At 37.2% G+C, this 9693-nt stretch overlaps 1 protein-coding gene across 2 annotated transcripts; it reads right to left on the bottom strand.

Annotated features, from left to right (window-relative positions):
* Positions 1 to 285: 285 nt before the first annotated feature.
* MCEE (methylmalonyl-CoA epimerase) lies at positions 286 to 9615 on the bottom strand. Of its 2 annotated transcripts, XM_035899538.1 has the most exons (3): positions 8704 to 9615; positions 3873 to 4213; positions 286 to 483 (listed from the first exon to the last, which is right to left on the bottom strand). In XM_035899538.1, the coding sequence occupies exons 1-3, from the start codon at positions 8729 to 8731 to the stop codon at positions 331 to 333; spliced, it is 522 nt and encodes a 173-aa protein (XP_035755431.1). In that variant the 5' UTR covers positions 8732 to 9615; the 3' UTR covers positions 286 to 330. The 2 variants fall into 2 exon arrangements, with proteins under 2 accessions (XP_035755431.1, XP_035755430.1); XM_035899537.1 differs by lacking the exon at positions 8704 to 9615 and having other exon boundaries at positions 3873 to 5287.
* Between the last annotated feature and the right edge of the window lie 78 nt (positions 9616 to 9693).

Genomic DNA, 9693 nt, shown 5'->3' with positions numbered 1-9693 from the left:
TACAGTTTCTGTGGTTACAGAGGTACAACCATGTTGCAAACATGAGGCAACAGAACATAAGTTACTATGTTACAGATGTAACTTGGATCATGTATTTGTCTTTAGAATCACAAAGAATTCAAGAAATGTCAACATACTAATTCTGAAAATCAGATCAACAACAACAAAAAAATTACCCTAAATCTGTAGCACTATTTCAGTACTCAAAAGCTGTACTTAATCCACAGGAACTACAGTGAACTTGTAAAGACTGAATACCACATCAGTATTCCCAGCACCAGCTCAGTAACTTCACAACTAATCTATTGTTTTATTTATGAATATTACAGCTCAAGCTTGCTCAAGTTCCACAAGGACTCCGTGGCAATCTTTAGGGTGAAGAAAAATCACAGGTTTGCCATGTGCACCTATTTTTGGCTCTTCACTCAATATTCGTATCTTTTTTTTCTTCAGTTCTGTCATAGCCGCTTTTATGTCATCAACCTTATAAAAGAAAAATACAGTTCACACAAATTAACCTATTAAACTGTATTATGCAGATTCTACATTTAGGAGAAATAATATAATTCCTTATTAAAATGTTATTTCTAAATTCTGAAAGTAAATTAAGTTCTAAAACAGTTTAAAAACATCTGGTCTTAAAAATAAAAATCCTATAGAAGTTTGCATTTTTTATTTGAAGATTTTATCACTTTGTCATTTAAATATTGTGCTATATTTAAGAAATTATTAAACAAAAATCAGTCATGCACAAAGCCTATTGATTTTTTTTTATGTTGTTACTTTATGGGGACTCCATAAATAATCTAAACTCTGCATTACTATTGCTAAGAAGATCATATTGCTTTCAAACTATCAATAACTAAAGAAGAATGCCTCCCTGTCTAATCGATGACAGAACACTGACTCATTAGATGCTGGTTAAAAGGGAGGGCAATGGGCAGAAGGTAAAAGGAAAGTCCCTTTTAGATTTATATATTCTCCCCTTGAATAAGTTAAGCTTCATAAAGTTTCCTAAGAAAAACCTTGGAATTATCAGAAACATACCCAGAATATGACCTGGTTTTCCTATTGAACTTAATTATAGTAAGCGCCTTTAACATAATATTTCAGTACAGTTTCCTGCAGAAATACGTAATTAACAAAAACATGTCTACACTGTATAATGCGATCTTAAGTCTGATGTCATGTCATTGGATGAAATTTGAATTTTGCCAAACCTTAAATGCATTCACTCATTGAAATAATAAAATTAGCACTGAGTTTAGCAAATCCAAAAGTCAATAATCAATAAAGACCTAGAATTAAAATAATAGCATTGCTGTTTTTCAAGACTGAGGTGTCTGGACATAACTTGGTGAATAAACTTGCATGATGCCATTGTAGGGAAGAAGGAAATACCTAGCTTTAATTCAGAGGAACAGACATCAGTTAATTCCTACTTATTTGCAGCAGTTTTGTTCATGAAAATTCTGAACTCACTACAGTTCTCCTACACACAACTACCAGTCATCTAAAAAAAAAAAGAAACAACTGTCAAGTTTTATCTAAAATAAAACATCACACGTAAAGTGTGCCACAGCCCCCTCCAGGTTGTTTCTGCAAGCAGAAAAGCCACTGCAGCTGCTGCTCCTGTCCTGTAGAGATGGCCAGAAGAGGAACTGTGTCTGGGCTCAGCTGGAATGAATTACTGCATCCCCAAGGAAGCAGTGAGAGTAAACAGTGGAAAGCCTGTGGGTACATGTCCATGTCAGGAGAGTTCAGGCTCGGATTTCTCTCTTATTCTACCAAATGTCCAGCAAGCATTTCATTGCAGGTATTAAATTCATTTATAGCTGTTCAGGAATAATTTAATTTCTTCTTAAAATGCTTATTTTGTCTGGAACAAATTCCCTATCAAAACATCTGTCTAAAATTTTCCTTTGAATAATAAGACATATGGAAGAAATGAAAAGCATTTTGATAAACTTGTCAGGCTTCCTCTCCAGTATGGAAAGAATTTTTACAATCTGGCTTTTTGCAATAAAATTGTTCACAGAAAGACATTTCTGCAAAATATTTTTTAAATTTCAGGTGAACAATCAATTGACACTGAAGTTCTTTTATAGTTTTTCTGAAAACTATTTTTGCTCAACTTCAGAAGACAACATATTTTTGATCATGATGATGATGATGATATTTTTGAAATTTTAAGATTTTCCATTCTGAGGAGAATGGAAAATTGGAGGAGGGAGGTTAATATCTTCTTGATTTACTACAGTAGTGACCAAATCTCTTTTCAGTCCCACTTAAACAGCAGGTCAACAATGGATTCCTTTTTTCCTCCACATAAATTAGTCCATAATCTTCCATTTGGTTTTATGTGGAGACAAACATGAGGGACTTAGGACAATCTTTTTCCTAATTTTTTTTTCCTGTAGAGAATCTATTAGTGGGTTACAAGACTTCATTTAGGAAAATCTGGCTGCAAGTAGCACTAGCTCACCCGATTAATGGAAATTAACTGCTAGATTATGACTCCTGGCTTGCTTGACCTACTAAATTTTCTTTTTTAACACAGCACTTCTATGTTGTCCAACATTGTATATCTTATATGTCCCATTCTTCTCAATTTTCATAATTAACAGTATGACTTCCCTTGACAGCCATCTTTGGTTTATCTGCAACAAGATGATCATCTCTCATGTAAAACGGAGGTCTACATAGAACAATTTCACCTGGTAACAAGTATTTCTTGAAACATCTTCAAAGGGATTACATATACTTGAAACCCTGGGGAGCTTTGAGCTCTTTTTGCTGAGAAATGCCTACAACTTCTTTCTCTTGTACCTATAAGTAAGTACCACTGGTCTTACAGAGGGCTGGAGGTTTTTTTCAGTCTTACTGCAAATCACTTCTTTCTTCTACATCCCCTATTTTCCTAAGTTCATCTGAGGTCTTTCACATTTCTATAGCAGAACTGCCTAGGAATACAATTTAGGGTCAATTTAAGCAGAATTCATTTTCTTATTCTTGAACATCGCAAAGAGGCAAACAATGTAAGAAAAATTGCAATGCCTGTGTGCATGCAAAATTTCTCAATTCTCAATGAAAGCATGCAACTGCAAACACTGGTCTTTATGTTGTATTCTGAATACAATTTTTAGTCACATCAGTAATGCCATTACTTTTTATTATTACATTTTGCATGAAATAATAAAGTTTGCAAGACTCAGATCTATAAAATATTAAAAGCATGTATCATAGGCAGCAGCATAAAATTTTGCAGCAAACATGTACACTAAAACATGAGTATACTAAATAATTTTAATAACCACTTTACTCAGCACCTTTACATCTTGTGTATTTCCAGACCAACCTCTCTTTGATGGACAAGGAAGAACAGGACAGAATAAATCCCAGAGACTTTATTGCTATCTGGTAAGTATAACTGACAATCTTTTTTGACTTCTGTATACAATTATCAACTCAATATCAAACAGGAAAAAACTTCAGAAAATCTAAACTATGCCTTAGCTTAAACTTACAACTCCATCTTTTTCCAGTGTATGTCCTTTCATTGTCAGGAAGTTGACACATGTCAAACACTCTTCACAAGCCCTTGGGCTTGTCCACCTTCCACATTGGATACTTAACACTCCCCTTCCCAATTTAATCTTTATAGCATAAAAGAGGAAAAAATCATCACATAGCTTGTGAAATTGAACTGTGATTTCCAATCCAGAAAAAAGGCACTTTTAAGACTTCTTTGTATGCAATATAAATTCTCATGAATATGGTAGCCTTATATTCTTGACACAGGTCAAACCTATGAAAAAAAATGCATACTTTAATACCTCTATCTTATTATATGATACATTGTGTTAAAGTACCTCAATGCAGATATGATGCATTCCTCCAGTCTTGTTTTTTTGGAGAAAGCTTGCAATGGGACTTTTCTCTCCTAAAGGATGTAGAAGTTCCAGCTTCGTATTTCCCAGCTCCACAAAAACAGTGTAGACACCATGTTCAGGAAGAGCAACAGTCTCGCTCACCTGTGCTCCTAACACATCTTTATACAAGGACTGAGCTTTCTCCAGATCAGGTACTGCGATTGCTACATGATTAAGTCGGCCCAGTTTCCACAAACAGCTTGGAATGTTTTGAGAAAAGGAATTCAATGATGATAGAGTTCGTATTGTGGGAGCTGAAGTCTGCAATCTGATAAGAAGCCCTGAAAAAAGTGAATAGCACTGAAATAATGATTTTGAGAAAGTATCAGTAACACCTATGTCATAAGCACACCAGCATGCAAAGCTGAACATAGACTGAGACCAAGGAAAGAATTATTCTGTAGTAATAACAGCTCAAGGAAAATTATGTAATTTTGTATGCAATTATTCAGAGGTATTAAAAAAAAACAAATGCACACAAATTTGGTGTAAATGCTTATGCCTGTTAAAAAGAGGAATGCATGGCCAAATGTAACAGTCAACTATATAAAGTTCTTAAAAGAGACTTCTGAATTTTTCAGAGCTTCTTACAAAACAAAGAAAGAAATTAGGATATGCCTATACATCTAGAAATTATAACAAACAAACAAGAAAACTGAAACAAAACCTTGGACAGAACTGATACAGCAGGATCCAGGAGATAAAAGAATTGAGCTCTCAGCTGTCAGAACTAACTCCAGCAAGGAAATAAATGTCATATTGCACCTGAGGCTTAAGGAATCCTAAAATCTCCTGAGTTTGATTTCTTATTTTCTCTTTCTCTGATGATTAAGTCATTTGCCCTTCTTACTTTTCACATGCCATACAGGTCTTATACTTAGGTTCACTGATCTGTTTCAAGATGCTTAGAAATATTTCAATATGTCCAATACTGTGGACAACATCATGTCCAACTGACCAATAACAATTTAGAAGTTCATCTTTGAAAGGTCAAAATCATAATAGCCTTTTTAATGCAACTAGTGCCACTGACTTCAGTGTGACTTACAAAAGAAAAATAATATGATTTGGCTCATCAAGAATGAAAAGGTAATTATAAAAAAATACTGGATGACCATGTGACACAAAGGTAAGGGCTAATGTAGACAGAAAATGGGGAAGTCATGGAGAAACTCAGTGCCATGAAAAACTGCTTAGATATCCACAGAACCCTTCACAGACTGCTCTGACAAGGCATTACTGAACTTCGGACTATCTGTGTCAGATTGCTGTGTTGCTCACAAATAGTTCTAGGCTTGCCTGTTTTAAAAAAAAAATGAAAAAAAGATATAAAATGAGGATATTACAAATTAATTATATTAAAAATTAATGTGTCAGAGTACTAGAATCTGGAGAGGCTGGAGGTGGGGGAGAAATTGTGATCATATCAGTGGTTTCTAGCACCAGAGTTAGAATTAGATGAAAGGATATATTCATATATTTGCCTGGCAGAAAAAGACCTGGGGGTACTAGTTGACAACCAGCTGAATATGAGCCAGCAGTGTGCCCAGGTGGCCAAGAAGGCCAATGGCATCCTGACTTGTATCAGGAATAGTGTGGCCAGCAGGAGTAGGGAAGTGATCATGCCCCTGTACTCTGTGCTGGTGAGGCTGCACCTTGAATACTGTGTTCAGGTTTGGGCCCCTCACTACAAGAAAGATGTTGCCTTGCTGGAACACGTCCAGAGGAGGGCCACAAGGCTGGTGAGGGGTCTGGAGCACAAGTCTTACAAGGAGCGGCTGAAGGAACTGGGGTTATTTAGTCTGGAGAAGAGGAGACTGAGGGGAGACCTGATCGCCCTCTACAACCACCTGACAGGAGGCTGTAGTGAGGTGGGGGTCGGCCTCTTCTCCCTGGTAACAGATGATAGGACGAAGGGAAATGGTCTGAAGCTGCACCAGGGCAGGTTTAGGCTAGACATTAGGAAAAATTTCTTCGCAGAAAAGGTTGTCAGGCTCTGGAATGGGCTGCCCAGGGAGGTGGTCGAGTCCCCATCCCTGGGGTATTTAAAAGAAGGATAGATGAGGTGCTTAGGGACACGGTTTAGTGGTGGGATGTCAGGGTTAGGTTAAAGGTTGGACGTGATGATCTTAAAGGTCTTTTCCAACCTAGACGATTCTATGATAAAAGCCACATTTTAATGTCATGGCAGTTTGCTTTAGGCCGCGTCAAGAGTTTCTGATGTCTCAAGGCCAAGCTAGAGGCATCTCAGCATTTTGGAAGTCTTTGAGGCATTCTTAGCTTTAAACTCACAAATGTGCTATTTTCCTGAGAGATTGTGCCAAGGACACACTGAGATTCTGGATGCTTTGCAATATACTGAGGATCACCTGGCTTGCATTGTTTCAGACTCTTTGTACTCTGTAAGGTTAGTAGTAAGCTGTAATTTATCAGCTAGCTTTGCTGTATGAAACTGAGAACTACCATTTCACAGGAATTCAAGACTCTACAGCTAGCAGTTAATTTTTCTTCACAAAGGCAACTGATGCACTCCTTAAATCTAAGCCTTTCTGAGCACTGGTGCTGTGATGGAAGAAGTGTTTGTGTGTATTTGAGACTTAAAATTACAACATGCAATGTACATAATTCCAAAGACTTAATATCACCTAAGTAAGTCTATTCAGAATAATTTGATAATACTGAATCAACATCCTACATTCATAATTTCCAGAAACTTGTCCAGTTCTGCAAGTAACTGCCCCAAAGTATGTCTTGCCAGCCTTTCAGACAGCACATCCTGTCATCTCCTTCATCACAGCCAGAAGTTCTGGACAATTCTTTTTCACTTGTTATCTTTTGGCTATGATACTGGCATAGTAGAGCAAATCAGTATTTCCAAGTACTTTTCAACTTTTTACATGTTAAAAAAAATGCCCTAGCAACTTCTACACCAAAGAAAAATTCTTGTTTTTCAAATGTCTATGCTGCAACTATTTTGTAGATAGACTTGCCATCTAAATGCAGCTGTATCAGGGGTGAACAAAGCAATTGCCTGAGGAAGAATACTATGCAATGCTTTAAGATCTACAAAATAAGAAACATACAGTATCTAGTTGCCATAATTAGAGGCATGGATAATTAATTAGAGTTTGACCAGATCACCAGAATAAATAATGCATTAAAAAAATAATTTAAAAAACCCCCGAATCACCTGCCATGCAGTCTTTTCTGTTCACCTAAGATTCTACCTAAGTAGCTGTTTCCTGCAATAATTTCTTAAGACCTGATTAAAATCTTGCTGAAGCAAGAGATACTTTTCCACTTAGAGGAGGTCAGTATTCTCCAAAAGAGAAAAATCCTTTGAAAGATAAGGACCACTCACTATATCATTTGTTATGCTTCCCAGAGCCTTTTATTGTTTCATTCCTTCTTCTAAATATTAACAGACCACAGTTAAGTAATATATTACTAAAATAGATTTTTCAAGCAATCTTTACTGATGGGAAAGGCCAGGATTTTTCCTACTCTTTTTGACATCTCCCATCTATAATTCTCGCTGTACTTCACACAGGGCATATGACTACATGATTATTATAATTTAATTTGTATTTTGTCTGTTTTCAAGTAAATTGACAGAAAGTAGAGAGACAGACTGTTACTTAGCTATTACTGAAGCAATAGCACAAAGAATAGAAAATAATATTTCTGTTGGGTTCTGCCCAAGAAAAACTTTATTTTTGTGACGTTTTCTGGAAAGACAATAGATTGAAAAAATTAAGTATATTCCTAGGATTCTTGTAAAGTCAAAGATACTCATATGACAATATTATTTATGCATCTCTCCATTTCCTCCTTTCACTTAATGGATTGGGTGGTAGAAATGTGTATCTTTTTCCTACGAGCATGTAGGGGCAGAGGACTCTTCAGCAGGTTTGGGGTTTGTTTTGACTTTATTTTATGAAGTATTGCAAATTTATCCTAGCTCGAGTCATATGCATATAGAGCTTTACTTTTAAACTCAGAATTACCAGTATGAATTGATTGAGATTAAACAAAAAGCACTTGTGTTTTTCTTGTTTTATATAGGTTAGTAACTATATAGATTAGTTACTTAAAATTCTAATCTTCTTCCTCTAACCCAATAATCAAAGGTGCCCCTGCAGTGAAAAAGAAAGCTTTTCAGCAAACTTCACATTGAAACCCCATCACTTTCATGTTTCAGGAAATAAACACTTATATTTATGCATACATCACAAAACTAGTCCTATGAACTGTTCTGGCTACATCCTTCAATCACAAAAGCATTTTTTCACTGACTTGCAGAATTATTCAAGTAATTCTTAACTTTCTCCAATGTTAAAAACCCCCTACTTTCTCTGCTTCTTTTGAAGCCAATGCACACTGTGACTAAAGTATCCAAGTATCTGTCCTGCTTGAAAAACTTGCATATGCTGACCAAATTCACACATGCAGTTGCTTGTCCTGGTATATAAAGAATTTGCCCCTATTGTTTTTTTTTCAAGACCTCATTTTTCAAACACTGACAACCAAATCTGAGTTTTTCTAGATATCTTGTCCTTTAGAGAAGTTTCAGCTGACCCTGCTCTCGTGTATCATTGCTGGCTTCCTAGCCTCAGCGATACTGCAGAATGTATGTCACCTTCTTCAGCTTCTTTTGAATAATATTTTTAAACTGATTTGTTTAGGTTTTATTCTATTAATGGTTGACTGATCTACTAGTATGATGCACATGAGAGCTCAAACATGTACAGTTGTATCAATGGAGGCTTACATTCTAAAACAGAGCAGATTATGACCATGAAGTCTCAAGTACCCCATAAAATGAGATCCTCATCCTTCAAAAGTTTATTCATAGGCTTGTTGCTCCTCATGTGGGGCAGCGTTCATTGACTTCCATGGCTAAGTAATCAAACGCAAATCAAATCCAACTGAATTCAGTCATGCTCTCTGGGGGGAGCCTGTGCAACTGTGGATCGTAGTAAGAACCTTGTCACTGGATACTGCTCTATTGTCAACCATTTCAGGTTGAGAAAAACTCCCAAACATGGGGAGGATGCAGTCGCCATAGGGCACATGCCATACAGGGGCTTTGTATTCGCTCTCTGGACCACATGGAGAACAGGCATAGTCTGGCCATTCTTAAATCCCAGCAATTTCAAGGTGGCATTAGCATCTTGGAAACTTTGCCAGCCAGTAAGGCAGCCATAGTGCTGCTCTGCTGGAGGCAGCTTTTGGGAATCATGAGGACTCCATAGTTCCTAGAAACCGAGTCTCGCTTTGCTGCAGCTCCGGTTTCTTCCATCAAAGCGCAATTATACAAAGGTGTTTTCATTCCATGTATCCCACTGATCACTGACAGCACAGAGTCTCTCGTTCACTTTTCTGCTGTCTGTAGCTACTAAATAGTGTGGTTTAGGTACCGTGAGTTTAACCTGCCCTTACTATTAAGAGAGTGAACAGTCCAAATAATTAGTGGGAAACAACTTTGCATTTGACCTCCACGTTGTACCTTAAAAGGACAAGCTCCTTGCGCCTGAAGTAGCAGGTTTGGAGTTTGCTGCATAAGTTTATTCTAAGCCAAATAATGTCAGCTGTCAATATGTCCTTCATCTGGATCAGAGGACCTTGGTTTTACTTATAACAGCAATTCTGTTTCGTTGGGGCCTGTAAGCCTCTCAGGCAAAGCCCCAGCCCGCTCCCGCACCGCAGGGCGGGCAGGGGCGGCGTGATCCCGCCCTGGCGGCCCGCCCGGCCCCAGCAC

The sequence above is a fragment of the Egretta garzetta genome, unplaced genomic scaffold (assembly GCF_000687185.1).
Source record: "Egretta garzetta isolate BGI_Z169 unplaced genomic scaffold, ASM68718v1 scaffold287, whole genome shotgun sequence".
In the NCBI taxonomy this organism is placed as follows: domain Eukaryota; kingdom Metazoa; phylum Chordata; class Aves; order Pelecaniformes; family Ardeidae; genus Egretta; species Egretta garzetta.
This window is presented reverse-complemented; position numbering and strand designations above follow the sequence as displayed.